The sequence below is a fragment of the Bos indicus genome, chromosome 26 (assembly GCF_029378745.1).
Source record: "Bos indicus isolate NIAB-ARS_2022 breed Sahiwal x Tharparkar chromosome 26, NIAB-ARS_B.indTharparkar_mat_pri_1.0, whole genome shotgun sequence".
NCBI lineage: Eukaryota > Metazoa > Chordata > Mammalia > Artiodactyla > Bovidae > Bos > Bos indicus.
Genome location: NC_091785.1, coordinates 6,971,806 through 6,991,769, shown reverse-complemented (window position 1 = coordinate 6,991,769; position 19,964 = coordinate 6,971,806). Strand labels below are relative to the sequence as shown.

The 19,964-nt window shown below is 37.7% G+C and overlaps 1 protein-coding gene across 6 annotated transcripts in view; it reads left to right on the top strand.

The window, feature by feature from the left end:
- Positions 1 to 19,964, top strand: part of PRKG1 (protein kinase cGMP-dependent 1) — a 1,416,234-nt gene that overhangs the window by 1,367,615 nt on the left and 28,655 nt on the right. For all 6 annotated transcript variants that reach the window (XM_070781204.1, XM_070781203.1, XM_070781205.1 and 3 more), the window contains 2 exons: positions 17,759 to 17,898; positions 19,396 to 19,485. In XM_070781204.1, the coding sequence (XP_070637305.1) occupies positions 17,759 to 17,898; positions 19,396 to 19,485 (230 nt within the window). The remainder of the gene's footprint in view (positions 1 to 17,758; positions 17,899 to 19,395; positions 19,486 to 19,964) is intronic.

Genomic DNA, 19,964 nt, shown 5'->3' with positions numbered 1-19,964 from the left:
TGCCAAGCCACACGCATGACAGTGAAATGGAATAGCTGTGGGACCACTGAGCGACGCTGGCATTTGTGGCCACGGCAGTTTATGCTGCAGACGATGCCTGGGGAAAACCCTGCCATCCTACGGCCTTGTGTCCTCAGTAACCAGTGAATCAGGACTCTATGCCGGGTGAAAACTCAAAATGGCCTCATTTTAATACAGCCTTTTCTCTAGACATACCTTTCTAGTCAATACAGTGTTGGTCTCTGAGTCATGTCCGACTCTTTGCAACCCTGTGGGCTGTAGCACACCAGGCCCCTCTCTCCACTGGATTTTCCAGGCAGGAATACTGGAGTGGGTTGCCATATCCTACTAGGATTATTATTAAACGTGTCATCCTTATTTATTCTCCAAAAGAATGAAAATTGACACAAATTATTAGTTGTGATAAATAGTATTGATTTCTGAGAAAACAGGTTATTCAGAGAGCCAAAGAAAATCCAATCTGATAAATGCTAACTGAACATAACAGTGTAGTCACAGTACAGGCATTCCTGAGAGGGGCTGCGGGTTCAATTCCAGACTACTGCAATAAAGGGAGTATCACAATAAAGCAAGTCCCAGGAATTTTTTGGCCTGCATATAAAAGTTATGTATATACGATTGTTGTTTAGTCACTAACTTGTGTGTGACTCTTTTGCAACCCCATGACTGTAGCCCCCAGGCTCTTCTGTCAATGGGACTTTCCAGGCAAGAATACGGCAGTGGGTTGCCGTTTCTTTCTTCAGGGATCTTCCTGACCCAGGGACTGAACCCACATTTCTTGCTTAGCAGGCAGATGCTCTACCACTGAGCCACTAGGGAAGCCATGTATATACCATGCCGTAGTCTATAAAGTATGAAAAAGCATTATATCTGAAAAACAATGTACCTCCCTTAATTAAAACATATTTTATTGCTAAAAAAATGCTATCATCTGAATCTTCAGTGAGTCATAGTAGTAACATCAAAGATTACTGACCACAGATTATGATAGCAAATACTAATGAAAAAATTTCCAATATTGTGAGAATCACCGAAGTGTGACCCAGGGACACAAATGTGGGCAAATGCTATTAGAAAAATGACAAACTTGAATTTGACACAGAAACAATTTACATGGCATTTAATTGTATTGACAACTGTTTACATACTGTGCTGTATTTACACCTACTTATATAGCATTTTCATTGTATTGGATATCATAAGCACAGAAGAGATGATTTAAAGTACACCAAGACCAAGTGAAGTCGCTCAGTCGTGTCTGACTCTTTGCGACCCCATGGACTATAACCTACCACTCTCCTCCATCCATGGGATTTTCCAGGCAAGAGTACTGGAGTGGGTTGCCATTTCCTTCTCCAGAGGATCTTCCTGACCCAGGGATCAAACCCAGGTCTTCTGCATTGTAGGCAGACACTTTACCGTCTCAGCCACAAGGGAAATCCTTAAAGTATACAGGGGGGTTAATTTAGGTTATATGCAAATATTATGCCATTTTATATCTGGGACTTGAGGATTTGAGGATTTTGGTATCCACAGGGGATCCTGGAGCCAATCCCTCCAGAATATTAAGGGACAACTACTAATGTAGACAAAGGAGCCTGGCAAGACACAGTCCTTAGAGTCACAGAGTCAGACGTGACTAAAGCAACGGAGCACACATCATAAATCTAGAAGGCAGTGGACGCGTCTTTCCAAGGCTTGAGATAAATTTTGGATGAACTCTTTTATCACCAATTAATCCACTCACTCACCTTTTTTGTTTTCTATGACATAAATTTGATTTTTTAATACAGTGAATTTATGGTCACATCACATGCAGCAAAAGTTTATCCAGTAAAAATTTCCTAAACATTTTTTGTGGGATGTAGAAATATGAGGTGTGATTCCTACCCTCAAAGAACTTCTTGCCTTATCCTGAGTAAGAAGATCCGTACATATGAAAAACAGCCAATGGAATCTTTTAGAACTGTATTAAATTCTAAATCATGCAGAAGGGTTCTCAGCATTTCAAGAAGAGAGAATTTGGAGCTGATGGTGTAGTGAGGTCCTAAGAAGACACAGAACTCAAGCTGGAGCTGACAGAATAGGTTGGGAGTTAAATAGATGAGAAAAGGCTGTTCGGGGGAAAGGCCATTCCAGGAAAAGTTTACAGCACAGAAGGCCATGTGTTTTCACAGGACGCCAAAGCAAGTGGCCTGATGAGGGGTTGTGTGAGCTAGCAGGGAGAAATACTAGATGACCAATTGACAGGGTATAACTGTATTATATTCTTAAAGCAGATGTACTTTTAGGCATCGGGCATTTTTGGCCATTAGGTCAAGCGAGGAACGCAAATAAACACAGACTCAACCCTGAACTTCCACCCATGAAATAAAAGAATACACTATAAGGTGACTAGACAGGCTATTTTTAGGTGGCAGTGCTCCCAGAAATAAACATCATAATTTCACTTCTGAATAAGGTAGTTTACTTTGTGCCAAGATGTATTCCATATCCCTGAAAATTTTATATAAACACTTTCAGTGACAGATCCTTTCCATGAAAGGGAAAAACATCTTCTATTTGTTAATAGTGTTGAAAATAGCCGTGTCCTCTTAAATCAAATGAAATGATTGGTCTTGCCTTCTGGAAATAAACTGAAGAAAGATGATTCTGAATATTTCAGTGTATCTAATCAACTGTATACATTTATAGTTCATGGCTAAGTCATACTCTCTCCTTGCATTAACGTCCCTAGTTGCCACTGATGTGTGTCATATATTAGGCTAAACACTGAGCTAAGTTATCAGGAGATTTTGTGGGTCAGATGAGTGAGTGAGTGAAAGTCACTCAGTCGTGTCCAGCTCTTTGCAATCCCATGGACTATGCAGTCCATGGAACTCTTCAGGCCAGAATACTGGAGTGGGTAGCCTTTCCCTTCTCCAGGGGATCTCCCCAACCCACGGATCGAACCCACGTCTCAGAAAGGGTGGAATTCGAGTATACCATATATTAGGATATTAAGATCTGATTATAAGCCATTTGATTAAAAGTCTTCCAGTATGTAACCATTTCTTAAAAAATTACAAGGTTTATTTGTCTAACATCTTAAAAGTGTGACTAGAATGTACACACTGTCATAAATTAATCTGATCATATCTCAGAGAATAGAATTTTGCCATATATAATTCTCTCTGTGTCATTTAAACTCATTTTAAACCTTCACTGAGTCAATAAGCAAAAGAAAGTGAAGTGTCAACTTATACTGAACTCCATCTGTGTGGTGTTTTAAGTATTAAGTATTAGAATAAGTGGAATTATGTGAAATACTTAACAGTATAAAACTATTGCATATAGTAATTCTTTATATTAGTGAGATTATACATAGAAATTATATCTTAAGGGAAAGAAATTGATTATTTGATGAAGGAAGATAATTTAAGAAAATAAAATAAGTACTGTAGGAAAGAGAAATAATATGTTTAAATTTCACATTTCAGTAGACAATCTGAAATAAAAGTAGCCCTTTGAGTAAAAATGTATCAATGCTAATTCTCTATTAAGGGAAATCACAAGTGTTCTTTCATTTGCAAATGATTTCCATAAAAGAATCCAAACTTTTGTTCATGTTGTAATTAAAAATTTAAAAGTATGGAGCTCTCTTTCTCATCTTCCTCTAAACTGAAAGTTAAATGTCTTTTTAAAAAATTAAAATGAAAACTATTTCCTCTATGAACACTGCTTTGCACATCTTTTACTCAACTTTAATTTAAGAAAATATGTATTTCCTTATGTTTCTTGTCACTAGCCATAGAACTGAATTTAGGTCTAAAGGCAAGTTACAGAGATAATGGGGTTATGGACACTTTTCATGACAGGTGTGGTGACCTTGGAAAGGAAAACAAGGATGAAAAGACTGTCTTAATCATCACTTGTGCAAATGGCAGGTGGAATCAAATGAAAAAAGATAAGACAAATCACTCTTTCTAGGTTCTTTGTTCTGAATTGATATGTCTGACCATTAATATAGATAGCTTAGTGGTTATTATACATAATAGCACTTAATATTATGAATAAAATCTTAAGTAAAAAAGCTTACAACAGGGCCACACCTCTGTGCTCATGGCTGAATAATTTTCAAACTCTGACGTCCCTATTTAACTCATTGTCCAGCCTTTCCATTCTCTGTGTTATTTGGATATGCGTCATACAGACAGTGATGAGTTTTCATTGTTTCTCCCTGTATATCCTATGGAACAAAACAGATGCCACAGGTTCTTTCTTAAGCGTCAGACATAGATGAGGGAAAGAAATCTATGATATTACTTTGTAATGTAGAGAGACAGATAAGTAATAAAACTGTGGATAACTAGTGAGAAAAGAGGCTTTAACAACAGTGTAAAATCAGACAAGTTTTTAATTAAGATGATGCTTAACGCTTCCTGAACTTGATAGTACTTTTACACAGTGAAATGTAATTCTCACAAAAGTTATCTTTTTTTTTGGTTAGGAAACGTTGAGGAGTACAATCCAAAACTACTTTGTAGAATAGAAGCTTTCTGTGCCCTTAAAAAATTTAACTTTCTTTCACTAATGCAGTCAGTCAGTTCTTCCTGAATATTTGGGCACATTAGTATTTCAGAATCGGACACGACTGAAGCGACTTAGCAGCAGCAGTATTTCATGTCCAAAAATGTTATTTGAGTCACAGCAGTAATCTTGCTTTTTCTTTCTCTATTGAAAGAAAAACGTTCTTAAATTCAGACAGATAAATTTTTCCTATTCCTTTTCATTCAGATGGTAGGAACAACTAACTTAAAAACAGATTTAATTATGAATTATAGTAGTAAAATACTATTTATAGTGAAAGTCGCTCAGTCATGTCAAAATCTCTGTGATCTCATGGACTATACAGTCCATGGAATTCTCTAGGCCGGAATACTGGAGTGGGTAGCCTATCCCTTCTCCAGCAGATCTGCCTGACCCAGGAATCCAACCGGGGTCTCCCACGTTGCAGGCAGGTTCTTTACCAACAGCTATCAGGGAAAAAAAGTATCCCTTTTAATTAGCATTCCCACATATCTTGGAATTCATGGTAATAATGATAATGATTCTTACATAGCACTTTTAATTTTCAAAGTATTTTCACATACACCATCTGATTTGGTCTTCCAATATGTGCAACTATAAACTAATGTGGTTTTATTCTCGTAAGTGAGGAAAATGAGGCTCCAGATTACATGAACTTGGGTATGATTGTAATTTGTATGTTATTAAAATAATAAGACATTACCCAGCAAATACATATTATTTTGACTAGAAAAGTTTTAAGAATTTGTGATAGGTATATACATTTTGCTTAAATTTTGACCCACAATCCAACCTTTACTTGGACACAACTTTTTTGAACTTAGGGCTTAAAAGAAAAGTCATAAAATAGGGAAGTCATTAAAAAAGAATAAACTGTTTTTAAAAATGTTAATAGTTTCCCAATACTAGAGTAAAAATTAAATATAGTTTTGACTAATTGCGGAACTTTTATTGAAGAGCTAAAGATAAGCATAGAAAGAAAAGCATTTCTGACATGCAGTTCCTTAAAATGTAAATTAAAAACATAACTATCACACAATTAATAAAGAAAAGAACTAGAAAATATAGATACACATATTTTGGGGCCTTTTCTTTTTAAAATTCCTTAAAAACTTTGTTGAGGTATAATCTATTCACCACAAAATTGTACAATCACCACCACAATCCAATTTTAGAACATTTCCATCACTTTAATAAGAACTCTTGTGGCCCATTTGCAAATACTCTCCATTCCTACTCTCAGTTCCAGCAACTGCTAATTTACTCTCTCTCTAAAGATTATCCTTTTTACTGCATGTTTTCTTATGCTAAAACTGTGTTTTACACTAAAAAGCTTTTATTTTCTAAATGTATAATTATTCAATGTAAATCTAGTTCTTTGTAGATCTAAATATGTGTTTAATACACAACTTCATGTTTTTCTTCTTTTTGAATTTTATGCTGATTTTATGTCTCCTTTATACCCTGCTTCAGCTTTGTTATTGTACCCAGTTGCTATAGAATAGAGCTGTTTAAGTTGTTTGCTGAACACAGCGTTTGAGGTCAGTATCTCATAGGTCAGTTTGAGGTCAGTATCTCAAGCTGTGAAGCGATGTCTGGCAATAAGGGAACACGAAAATGATGGAGACAGAACAAGCTAGGGCTCATGCATGTCTAGAGGGTGTAAGAGTTGGTATACTCGTTTACTCAGCTATTAAAAGTTTTATTATGGGTCTTTTGCCTCTTTTGGTGTATCTGATTGAGAACTGTAACTGGAATAGAGAAAGCATACTCCCCTGCACCCCAGTTTGGCTCAGTTTATCTTATAGAAGAGGACCCAAACAGTTCTCTCAGTCCAGGATTTTTTTCTTGCCTTCCCTCCCTCCTTCCCTTGCTTCCCCCTCTTCTTTCCTTCCATCTTCACTTACAGAATTTTTCTTTTTACTATAGACCTTATCATGAATTCCATAAATTACCTCAATTTGAAGTAAATACGGGCTACTGAAATCTTATTATACAGACCATGGCTACTTAAATCTTGAATTATTTAGAAAACTCTTTCTTCCCAGTTTAAAAAATGTCAAAAATAAAGAAATGATTTTATGCCATCCCATGTAACATGGATGGCCTGATTAAATCCTGTGCTATTTTGTTTAGAGAAAATATTTGTCATTCCTGTTTTGCTGTTGTCCAGCTATTACAAGTAGGATGACTGCCTAGATTTCCTTTATGCCTTGGGGCCTGTTTTAACGCTCTTCTTGGGAAAGCTACTGCTATTTCATCCAGTGTATGCGTGCTCAGTCACTAAATTGTGTTCTGACTCTGTGACCCCATGGACTGTAGAGGAACGCACCAGGCTGCTCTGTCCATGGGGTCTTCTGGGCAAGAATACTGGAGTGAGCCACCATTCTCTCCTCCAGGGGATCTTCCCAACCCAGGGATTGAACATGTGTCTGCTGCATTGGCAGACAAATCCTTTACCACTGAGCCACTTGGGATAGCGTAGTCTTTGAAAATGAGTAACACAGAGAATACAATAGATAAGCAGACCTCCTTCAGGTGCTGTGGTTGAGAGAACAGAATAAATGAAACTTTCACCTCCCAGCAGAATATGCTTGTACTATAAATGCAGGGTCACGCTTTCAGAGTGAATCATCCCGTTTCCTTAAGCTACCTTTTTGTTACTTGGGAAATCCTCCCTTTATCCTTTGGCCCAAGCTATTGCCACAAGTTTGTTGGACTGTTTCCATTAAGTTAAATATAACTAATATGCTTTTAAAATGTACATTATGTCAAATTTCGGATTCATAGAATTTTCTAGAACCCTTGGATGTAATTTAGTTTAGCCCTTCATGTTTTGAGAGGTGGCCTGAGGCCCAGTAAGGTTATATGACTAATCATAAACCTATTACTAAAAGATCCAAGACTAGAATCCAGGTTTCCTGTAAGCTTTTCTTGAAATATAGTTGGCATATAATATTATGTTAGTTTCAGGTGTAATACATAGTGATTTGATATTTGCATACATTATGAAATGATCACAATAAATCTAGTAATCATCTGCCCCCCTACAGTTATTACAATATTATATCACCATGTTCCTTATGCTATATAGTACATCCCCTTGGTTTATTCTATAACTGAACATTTGTACCTCTTAAATCCTCTTCCCTTATTTTATGACCCCCACCTCCTTCCACTCTGGCAACCACACATTTGTTCTCTGTATCTATGGGTCTTTTTTTGTTTAGTTTGTTTGTTTTGCTTTTAGATTCCACATATAAGTAAGATATTATAGCATTTCTGTTTCAGTCTGACTTACTTCACTTGGCATACTACCAAGTATGCCACGTTGTTGCGAATGGGAAGATTTCACTTTTATAGCCAATATTTTATATAAAACACTCACCACACCTTCTTTATCCATTTGTCTATTGATGGCACTTAGGTTGCTTCCATATCTGGGCTTTTTATTATGGCTAATAACGCTGCTATGAACATGGGAATTCATACATCTTTTGGAATTAGTGTTTGGGGTTTTTTGAGCAAATACCCAGAAGTAAAATTGCTGAATCATATGGCAGTTCTATTTTTTACTTTTAATAGGAATCTATAAAAATTGGGTAATTGTAATTGCCTATACCAATGGCAGTAGTGGTAAAGAATCTGCCTGCCAATGTAGGAGATTCAAGAGATGAGGGGCAATCCCTGGGTTGGGAAGATCCGTTGGAGTAAGGAGTGGCAACACACTCCAGTATTCTTGCCTGGAGAATTCCATGGACAGAGGAGCCGAGCAGGAGGTTCATGGAGCCGCAAAGAGTCAGACATGACTGAGTGACTGAGTACACACATACCAATTACAATCCTACCAAGGAGGGTTCCCTTTTCTCCACATCCTCCCCAACATTTGTTGTTTATGGTATCTTTGATGATAGCCATTCTCACAGGTGTGAGGCAAATTCTCACTGTGCTTTTGATTTGCATCTCCTTTTGATGATTACAGATGTTGAACATCTTTTCAAGTGTCTCTTGGCCATCTGTATGTCTTCTTTGGACAAATGTCTATTCAGTTCCTTCACCCATTTTTTAAATTGGATTGTTTGGGGGTTTTTATGTTGAGTTGTATGGTTTCCTTGTATATTTTGGATATTAACTCCTTATTGGACATATTACTTGCAAATATTTCTCCCATTCAATAGGTTGCCTTTTTGTTTTGTTGACAGTTTCCTTCGCCGTGCAAAACATTTTTAGTTTGGTGTAGCCCATTTGTTTATTTTTGCTTTTGTTTCCATTCACTGAGGAGACATTTTGAAAACTGTATTACTTGATGTCAGAGAGCCTACTGCGTATATGTTCTTCGTGGAGTTTATTGTTTTAGGACTTACAATTAAGTCTTTAATCCATTTTGAGTTTATTTTTTGTATATGGTACGAGAAAGTCAATTTCTTTTGCACGTAGCTGTTTAATTTCTCCAGCACCATTTATAGGAAAGACTTTTTTTCCTCATGTATTGACGTATCCTTGCTCCCATTGTTATAAACCAACTGACCATATAAGCCTGGGTTAATTTCTGGGCATCATATTCTGTTCCATTGATCTTTGTGTCTGTTTTTGTACCAGTACCTACTTTTTTGATTACTGTAGCTTCACAGTATAGTTTGAAATCAAGGGGCGTTATACTTGCAAGTTTGTTCTTCTTTCTCAAGATTGCCTTGGCTACTCAGGGTCTTTTGTGTTTCCATGCAAATTTTAGAATTATTATTCCTGTGACAAATGCTTTTTTTTTAGGGATTGCATTGAATCTGTAGATGAGCCTTGAGTAGTATGTTCATTTTAACAATATTGATTCTTCCATTTCATGAGCATGAAATAGCTTTCTAACTGTTTTTATTTTCTTTAATTTCTTTCATTAATGTCTTCTAGTTTTCATGATACAACTCTTGTACCTCTTTGATTAGATTCCTAGGTATTTTATTCTTTTGATACAGTTATAGATGCTATTGTTTTAATTCCTTTCTGATAGTTCATTGATAGTTTATAGAAATGCAGTAGATTCCTATATATTAATTTTGTATTGTGAAACTTTACCAAATTCACTTATTGTTTTAATAGGGTTTTTTTTGGGGGGTGGAGTGATATCTTTAGGATTTTCTATATATAATATCATGCCATCTGTAAACAGTAACAGTTTTGCTGCTTCTTTCTAGTTTGGATTCCTTTTATTTCTTTTCTGCCCTGACTACTATAGTTAGGACTTTCAGTACTATGTTTAATAAAAGTGATGAGAGTCGGCATCCTTATATTGTTCTTAATCTTAAGGAAAATACTTTTAGCTTTTCATATCATGTTAGCTGTGGATATGTCATGTTTATATATTGAGGCATTTTCCCTCAATACCCACTTTGTTGAGAGTTTTCAATCATGAATCAATGCAGAATTTTGTCAGAAGATTTTTTGTGTCTATTGAGATATTTTATTTCTCAGTCTGTTAATGTGGAGTATCATATTAATTGATTTGCAGATATTAACCATCCTTGCATTCCCTGCTGTAAATCCCATTTGATCATGGCTTATGATCATTTTAATGTTTTGTTAAGTTTGGTTTGCTAACATTTTGTTGAGGGTTTTTGCATCTATATTCACCAGTGATTTGGCCTGTAATTTTTTTTTAATGGTATCTTTATCTCATTTTGGTATCAGGGCAATGCTGGCCTAGTAGAATGGATTCAGAAATGTGTTTTTCTCTTTAATGTTAGTACACATAGTATTGTCTAAGAGGCCTCAGACTATCCTTATTTTTTTTAATCCTTTTTTCATTTTTCTTTTCAGCTTGTGTGATTTCTATTACTTATCTGTTCCTCTGGGCTTCCCTTGTGGCTCAGCTGGTAAAGAATCCGCCTGCAATGTGGGAGACCTGGATTCGATCCCTGGGTTGGGAAGATTCCCTGGAGAAAGGAAAGGCTACAAGGCTACCCACCCCAGTATTCTGGCCTGGAGAATTCCATGGACTGTATATGTATAGCCCATGGGGTCGCAAAGAGTCTGACACGACTGAGTGACTTTCACTTCACTTCACTTATCATCTAATCTACTGGTGATCATTCTAGTGTACTTTTTACTTCACTTACCATGTTCTTCAGATCTGTTTGGTTCTTCTTTATGTTTTCTAACTCTGGTGAAATTCTGTGTTTATCCATGCATTTTTATGATCATTATCTTGAACTCTGTATTGGGTAGAATGCTTATCTACACTTTGTTTAGTTCTTTTTCTGAGGTTTGGTCTTATTCCTTAGTTTAGTGGTGGGGCTGAGTCCCCACAGAGCTGTCTTCATGACTTGGCCCGGAGGGGCATATCTGGGGCTGGTGCTGAGTACCCAGCACTATTAGGATAGAGTCGCTCAGTTGTGTCTGACTCTGTGACCTCATGGACTGTAGTCTGCCAGGCTCCTCTGTCCATAGGATTCTCCAGGCAAGAATACTGGAGTGTGTTGCCATTCCCTTCTCCAGGGGATCTTCCTGACTGAGGGTTTGAACCTGGGTATCCTGTATTGCAAGCAGATTGTTTACCATCTGAGCTGCCAGGGAAGCCTATTCTGAAGTTGTACTTTGCAGTGCCTGTGTCCACATGGTTAGAACAAGCTCCCTAAAACGGCAGCAAGGGTGCTCCTATTGGCCCCCCTGCCTCTCCAGAGGCTCTCAGAGATTAGTAAGTAGTTCTGGTCCAGGCTCCTTTCAAACTTCTGGGACTTGAAGTGTGTGAGGTTTTTGTACATGCCACTTAAGAGTGAAAAAAGCCCTCCTGCTCTCCCTAATGCAAACCTTGCTGGTTTTCAAAATCAGATGTTATAGGGGCTCATATTTTAGGTGTAGGACCCACAGGCCAGGGAGACCAGTATGAGATTGGACCCCTTGTTCCTTGGAGAGGACTTCTGTGATTGTAATATTCCTCTTATTTGTGAGTTGCAGATCCAAGGGCGTGGGTCCTGACAGTACTGTGTTTCTGCCTCTCCTTCTTGTTTCATGGCAATTCCTTTTTTCTGTCTTTAGTTGTAGAAACTCTTTTCTGCTAGTCTTCATGTCACTCTCATAGATGTTAGCTCTGTAAGCAGCTGTAACTGCTGTGTCTGTGAGAGGATATGAGTTCACGGTCTCCCTACTCTGCCATCTTACCCACCTCTCCCTGTTATAAGCTTTTCTGAACTCACTTCATCCCCTGTGGTCTGTAGCATTAGCTTACCTAAGCAAGTCATCCTTTCCCGTTGTGCATGGAAATGTAATTTGAACTACTTTATAAAGGAATTTTGCATAATAATAGGCTATGTGATATTGTCAGTTCAAACCTTAATTTCATAAATTATTTTAATTACAGTATAGTTCAGAAATCCATTTTCTTCCAAAATAATGAAAAGATATCTATAGTGCTAAGTAAACTATGAACTGTTAATACAAAGGTTCAATAGATGAATGGCCAAGTAGATTCTAAGGACCAACCCCTAGTCATTGCACTGAGCTAATTTTTACCTTGCTCTGATCAGAATCCTATTTCCTAGTAAGTGTAAAGAATTAGATACAGCAGGAGAGAAGCCTTTATAAAGCAAGTGTTTGTCCCAGATAAAAGAAAGCACGTATTTAAATACAGTCAGCAATTGTGTCTTCAAAGCTCTTTAAAATACTGGTGGTGCTGTCTCTCATCTTCAGGTCCATATTATTTAGGTACCAGATAGAGCCTGATAGTTAAGAATGTGACAAAATCCTTTGTCAAAAATTCCCATATTAAGATTCACCTTGCTCAAGTATATATTCCTTCAAATGGCAACCCAGTGATTCATGTTAAAATAACTTTTTACACAAATGAAACTTTTGCTAATTTTAATTTCACATATAGCACAGCATTACTTATAAAAAACAGAAGAAAGATATTGATATTAGCATTTTTAAATTCACATATCCTTTCTAGAAATCTTGAGAGAGAAACAAATGTGGTACAAGGGTCAGCAACCTTTTACTTAAAGCCTCTCCATCTTCTGCTTATCCACTGGGTAGAAGTGAAGTAGGTGGGTTGGGAATACAGACTGGTTCAAAGTTTCATTCCTGTAGTGGATCACATTTTGACAAAATTGCTTTGGCCTGAAGAGACCATTAAACTGCTGCTGCTGCTGCTAAGTCACTTCAGTCGTGTCCGACTCTGTGTGACCCCATAGACGGCAGCCCACCAGGCTCCCCTATCCCTGGGATTCTCCAGGCAAGAACACTGGAGTGGGTTGCCATGTCCTTCTCCAATGCATGAAAGTGAAAAGTGAAAGTGAAGTCGCTCAGTCATGTCCGACTCCCAGCGACCCCATGGACTGCAGCCTACCAGGCTCCTCCGTCCATGGGATTTTCCAAGCAAGAGTACTGGAGTGGGGTGCCATTGTCATCTCTAGTGACCTGCTATAAAATCATTATCATCATTATTTCAAATCGGCACAAGAGGTGCTGGTATAACTAATTTGGTGGTGGTGGGTTAGTTGATAAGTCATTTCTGACTCTTCATGACTCTGTCCATGGGATTTCCCAGGCAAAATTACTGGAATGGGTCGCCATTTCCTTCTCCAGGGGATCTTCCTGGCCCAGGGGTTGAACCTGAACCTACTGCATTACATGTGGATTCTTTATCACTGAGCCACCAAATAATTAATTTGGCCAATAGGACAAATAAAAAGCAAACTAAATTTCACCTTAAAATTTTTCATGGATTAGTTTTGTGAAAACACCTTCATAATAAAGCACAATAGTTTAGACTTAATACAAATTGCTGTAACTTTGAGAGTTTGTGTTGAAATAAAAAAATAAGGTATTTTCTTTAAGGATATGACTAGTGTGGTTCAGCCTGAACTTGAATAGGTTGTTATCCTACTGCACACAACTTCTCAAGGTCTTTGCATTCATGGGATCCTAATAGAGTGGATTCCACTGTACCAGAATCCTTTGAGAGAGTCAAAATAAATAAATTTATTTATTTATTATATTAATATTTTAATTATAATTAAATATTAATAATATTAATATTTAATATAAACATTAATATTTACTATAAATATTAAATATTTAATAAATAAATTTAAATTCTGATTTAAAAGAGACTTTAAAATTTTTTCCATGACCAGAGTCATTATTTTCACTTATCATACAGGTGAGAAACGCTAATTGTACAAGTTAACCATTTCAAAAAAGTTAAAAAGAACTAAATCAACTAAAAATCTCCCTAAGAGACCATTGTTAATATATCAGTGAACACATTTCTATTTGACCCTTCATAAATATATTTTGTAGTTGTATATAAAATTTGTATATACAACTGAATTTGTATATAAAATTCAGTTGGCATCCTAGAGATGATGTTATTAATGTCGTAGGCTGTGTGGCTGGGAATAATACCACATCTTAGTCATTCAAGGAAAAATGAAGGTTAAGAAAACATGCTGTAAGCATAAAAACTGAAAATTCAGAGCTGAATTATATAGATATTTGGTATGTATATTTTCTATGCCATATCAGCATACAGAAATCTTTTCTTCCTTCTTATGCGTAAGGGCAGTTTGGGAAAGAAGAAAGAGAGTAAATGCTATATACTTGTCATTTATAAGTTCCCTTGCTTTATCCTGTTAAGCTCAGAGATACACAGTGTGGTGCTAAGATACCAGCTCTCTTGTGGCTTTGTCAGTGATAAGTCATCATGGCTTATTTCATTCTTTATTTGATTCACTTAGTCAACAAACACTTCATGAGCATTTATTCTATGTCAGGCACAGTGAACAAAAACATCCCCAGTCTTGGGTTGCTTACAGAATAGTGAAAGAAGGCAGATACTAAACAAGTAATCAGAATAAACATTTGGTGTGATAAATACAGAATAAATATAGCTTGTGATAGAGCTATACAGAACACTACAAAAGGGAAGGGAGAAGTAGGTGGTTACTCTTTTATGTAGACTGGTGTGAGGAGAGACTTTCTAAGTAAGGAAACATTTGAACAGAGAATTTAGGAAACTGAGCAGTAAGCCCAGAGGATAACTGTGGGAGAATATTTAGGCAGGCACTGGCAAATGGCCTGAGGTAAGAGCTTGCTTGTTGTGCTCAAGGAGCAGCAAGGTATCCAGTGTGACCTGAGCACAGTGACCCCAAGTGGGGAGTGAGGCTCACAGGGAGCAGGAGTTCAAATGAAGCAGGGCCTTGTGGGCATCTGTGACAGCGTTGTCTTTATCACGAGTGAGCTGGGAAGCCACTGCAGTGCTTGAGCACAGAAGTGACATGATCTAGCTTTGTTTTAAGGATAACATTTGAGCTACCTAAGATATATGTAGAGAGACAACAACGAATGCCCATATGGCGGTACCTTCTCATGTAAGGTCACGATTAACTCCATACAGTACGTGGTGTTATCCTCAGCCAGAACTGGGGCTCAGAGAAGTTACTCAGCTGCCTAAGAAGACAAGAGAGAGAGACCTTACGTGGAGTTAGGATTGAAGTCCAGACCTGTCACCCTAAAGCCAGAGTTCTTTCCTCCTAACCTATACACAAGTTAAAATATTAACATCTCTAGAGAGAGTAATTGTTACATTGTGTGACCTACTTTTCACACTTATCTGGGTAAGACTCTAAAGAGGGAATATGATCAGATTTCTTCTCTGAATGTTAATACTCTTTTTTTTTTTTGTATTACAAAAGAGTTTTGTTATCATTATTTACTTCACTGTCACACACATGGTATATATAGAATTGTTTTAGTCATCTCATTCTACTATGATTTAATTTTCCCCTCAGCTACATTCTTATCTTCTGGGAAAAAGCCCATCTGTTGCATTTCATTCATCCAGAACCCAGCTTTAGCTTTTTAACAGACATGTTAACAACAAGACCATGTTGACTAACACTTTCCAATCTACTCTCACTCAACAATTTAAACCTGAATTTGGGCAGATAAATTGTTATTTTAAGTTGGATAACATAAAGCATCTCCCAATGGGATTTGTGTCTCATTAAAGATGGAGATCTTAAATAATTGAAAAACATGCCTGTAGAAGAAAATGTCTTCCTCATATATAAACAAGTGGGAAAAAATCTCTAGGATTTTCCTGGTACTTCTGGTAACATTAAGGCAGTTCTCTATTGGCAAATGTGTCCTGAGGAGGAAATTACTTTTTTCAGAATATAGTTTCTATTCCTCAAACCTAGAGTACTATGACTCAGAGTTCATTGGATGATACAGTACTAAATACATTATGTCTCACTGCAGCTAAGACAATGACTGGAAGACCCAGTGTGTGAATAAAGACAGTGTTTTTCTGTAAGACTCTTTTCTAACTTGTCATAGCTGATTAACAATATTGTGATAGTTTCAGGCACACAGCAGAATGATGCAACCATACATACACATGTATTCATTCTACCCCAAAACCCCGTCCCATCCTAACACTAACATTGAGCAGAGTTCCCTGGACTATACAAGAGGTCCTTGTTGGCTATCCATTTTAAATACAGCGGTGTGTACATGTCCATCCCAAGCTCCCTATCTATCTGTTCCCTCCTCATTCCCCCAGCAACCATAAGTTGGTTCTCTAAGTCTGTGATTCTGTTTCTGTTTTATAAATACGTTCATTTGTATCATTTCCTTTCAGATTCTGCACATAAGGGGTATTATGTGACATTTCTCTTTCTCCGACTGACTTCACTGTAACACTCTAGGTCCATCCATGTGAATGTTAGCATCCTGACACAGCTCATTTTCCGTGTCATCTTTCTTCTCTGTCCGGATCTCTTTTAGAAGTGAATGTCCACGTCTTGTATCTCACTATGAACTATGACTGACTCCATTCGTGTCACACTCATCTGTCATCTCAACCAGCACCACAAACGGCATAGGGGGCCTTTAGCTGTTTAAGGCGTTTTCAAATATCCATTGCCCTTCTAGCCTGTCATAGATTCTCAAATGCTGGCAGCAAACGGAAGCCTCTTTATCTGAAGTGTCTTCGTGTTTTCTTCTAAAGACCTTGCCACATTACTGTCTTCTCAGTTGAATTCCGTCTGTCCATGTGTACATGAGCAAGACGCTTAAAACCTTCACCATCCTTGCAGATAAAGCTGTAAGCAGTTCACAACTAAAGAGGGGGCAGTCATACTTCAGCTGAAAAGCAGAAATGGCTTGTTGTCTTATTTCTCCAGTGCTTTCATTAGTTCAGAATAAAGTAGGCTGTTTGGTATTACCTTGAGGATTCTTTGTCCTGAGAGCACTAGATGATAACTTATATTAGGTGATTAGCTCTGCTCTCTCTCCTCCTTACAAGTCACCTTGCTGAATTCTTTGTAAAACAGTGAACACAGACTAGCACCTATATTTGGAATGGCATCCGGAGGACCCAAGCCCCTCCAGAGTCACCAAGAGCCAAGAGGGGCTGCAACAGACGCTTGGAAGCTCTGGGGACACCAAGGCTCAGCTTAGGTCTCCCAGTTAGTATAACCATGGAGTCAAGTTTAAGGCCAGAGAGGATTAAAGCCATCATACCTATTTTGAGAAGACAAAGGAAAGTAGTTTCCAAAATCTTTTGAAAAACAAAAAAATCTTATTACCATCTCTTTTCTCTTTAACTGGAGAGAAGGGAAAGACTGAGATAAAAAGAAGTAACAGTACATAAATTTTCAGTCTCAGCAGAGACAAGGGTCTGTCACTGAATTAAATAACTCTAGAAATGTTTGTGGACTAGAACTAAAGAGGAAAATCATATAGGACCATATGGCCTTACTTTTTCAAAACTCACTGGAAGTAATAAAATTGGAGAAGAAATTAGTTTTTATTTCTACTTTTCTGATTCAAGGAGAAAAATGGTAAAGTATACTCAAACACATAATATGAAATGACATGAAATAATACAAAGAGAATCAAATACACGTGCCCTCTGCTAATCTCAGCGGGCACAAAATTAATTGGGAATCCAGTTGGTGAAAGTGTATCAGGTCCAGTGGAATGAGACTGGGCAATGTCTGTGAGTCCTGGATTTCAAATCCAGCTCCAGACAGGCTTTACCGTGACACAGGTGGTGTTCAGGGTGTCATCTCAATGCTCCATGCACCTGTTAATTTGGAGCTAAGAATGCATTGTTATATTAACTCTGTAGATTTTTTTTCTCACTTACTCCCTTCTGACTTTCTTTAAGGTCCAGTTAAAAAGTGAAGAATCCAAAACCTTTGCAATGAAGATTCTCAAGAAACGCCACATCGTGGATACAAGACAGCAGGAACACATCCGCTCGGAGAAGCAGATCATGCAGGGGGCCCATTCGGACTTCATAGTGAGGTAAGGGCCATAAAGAAGGCTGAGTGCCGAAGAACTGATGCTTCCCAACTGTGCTGCTGGAGAAGACTCTCAAGAGTCCCTTGGACTGCAAGGAGATCCGACCAGTCCATCCTAAAGGAGATCAGTCCTGAATATTCACAGGAAAGACTGATGTGGAAGCCTCAATACTCTGGCCACCTGATGTGAAGAGTGGACTCACTAGAGAAGACCCTGATGCTGGGAAAGATTGAGGGCAGGAGGAGAAGGGGGCAATGGAGGATGAGATGGTTGGATGGCATCACAAACACAATGGACATGAGTCTGAGCAAGCTCCGGGAGTTGGTGATGGATAGGGAAGCCTGGCATCAGACACAACTTAGCTACTGAACAACAACAAGGACCCTGCCCAGGGGTTCAGGTCCCCCATTCCAAGCGGAAAAGCAGCCACTAAAGTCTCTGCCATGTGCGCTCACTGTTGCACGTTAGATTCACACAAAGAAACATATTTTTAAACCAGATTTTAAGAAAGTTTTCACTAAATAAGAAAGCACTAAAATATTGGTTTTTAAAAAATGAGAATCAGATTCTGAAAAAACAAAACAAAACAAAACATGTTTTTCCTAAAGGAAAAATCAGACTTCCTAATGTTCCATTTTTATCCTCAGTTATTCTGGAACTCTACATAGACCTCTGGTACTTGAATGACAAATTATTAATACCAAAAATCAAACTATTTTACCTTGAATATTCTTTATTTCAATATTTTTTGAAGATTTTAAAAAATGAAATGACTGTTCCATCTTAGTATTTTGAGAGCACTCATAAGATGGCAGTGGGATTTTTTTTTTAATAATGCAGAAGATTTTCTAGTTAATTTGCCAGTGGCACTTGCTGAAAACAGGGTATCATGTGAATTTAAGTGACCAGTGCAAAATATCATACACATCTGTACTTTAAAGTGTCATCACTGTATATCCATGTTTATGTTTATGCATGTTTATGACCACTAAATAGTGCTCAAGAGGCCATGCTTGAAATGTTAGCCAAATTGGAATTAGAGGAATCCCCAGAAGTCCTCTTGGTCCATAAACATTGGGATTAAGCTTCCTGGTGGCTCAGACAGTAGAGAATTTGCCAATGCAGAAGACACGGGTTTGATCCCTGGGCTGGGAAGATCCCCTGGAGAAGAGCATGGTGACCCACTCCAGTACTCTTGCCTGGAGAATCCCTTGAACAGAGGAGGCTGGCAGGCTGCAGTCCAAAGGATCGCAGAGTCAGCAATGACTAAAGCTACTGAACACAACACATTTCAAAGGAGAATCTACGCCCTACAGTGTGTAAATCATAAACATAACCTCCTTTTCCCTCTTTATGAATTTAGATCTTTCTCATTCTTTTAATAAAATTTCAAGTTTGGCAAATCAAGAGTGAGACTACAATCTGGGCAATGAAAAATATTTACACGCTTTTAAAAACAGTAATGTTTATAATTATTGTTTTTCTGTTTGCAATTCACAGATTATACAGAACATTTAAGGACAGCAAATATTTGTATATGTTGATGGAAGCTTGCCTAGGTGGAGAGCTCTGGACCATTCTCAGGGATCGGTAAGTTTTAAGATATTTCTATCATGTCTTTGAAAATGTAGTTGATGGTAATGGTTTGTAAGGAGAGTGAATTATTATAAGAGACATATTTAAATTTTATATATGCTTCTATTTCAAAATGTAAAGTAACTGTGGACCACAACCCACAGTTGGCCACTATACACATATAATTTAATGTGAATACGAAACTTACTGTTTCAGATTTGTAACCAATGATAAAGGATTCAGTTCAGTTCAGTTCAGTCACTCAGACATGTCTGACTCTTTGCGACCCCGTGAATCGCAGCACACCAGGCCTCCCTGTCCATCACCAACTCCTGGAGTTCACTCAAACTCACGTCCATTGAGTCTGTGATGCCATCCAGCCATCTCATCCTCTGTTGTTCTTTTCTCCTCCTGCCCCCAATCCCTCCCAGCATCAGAATCTTTTCCAATAAGTCAACTCTTCACATGAGGTGGCCAAAGTACTGGAGTTTTAG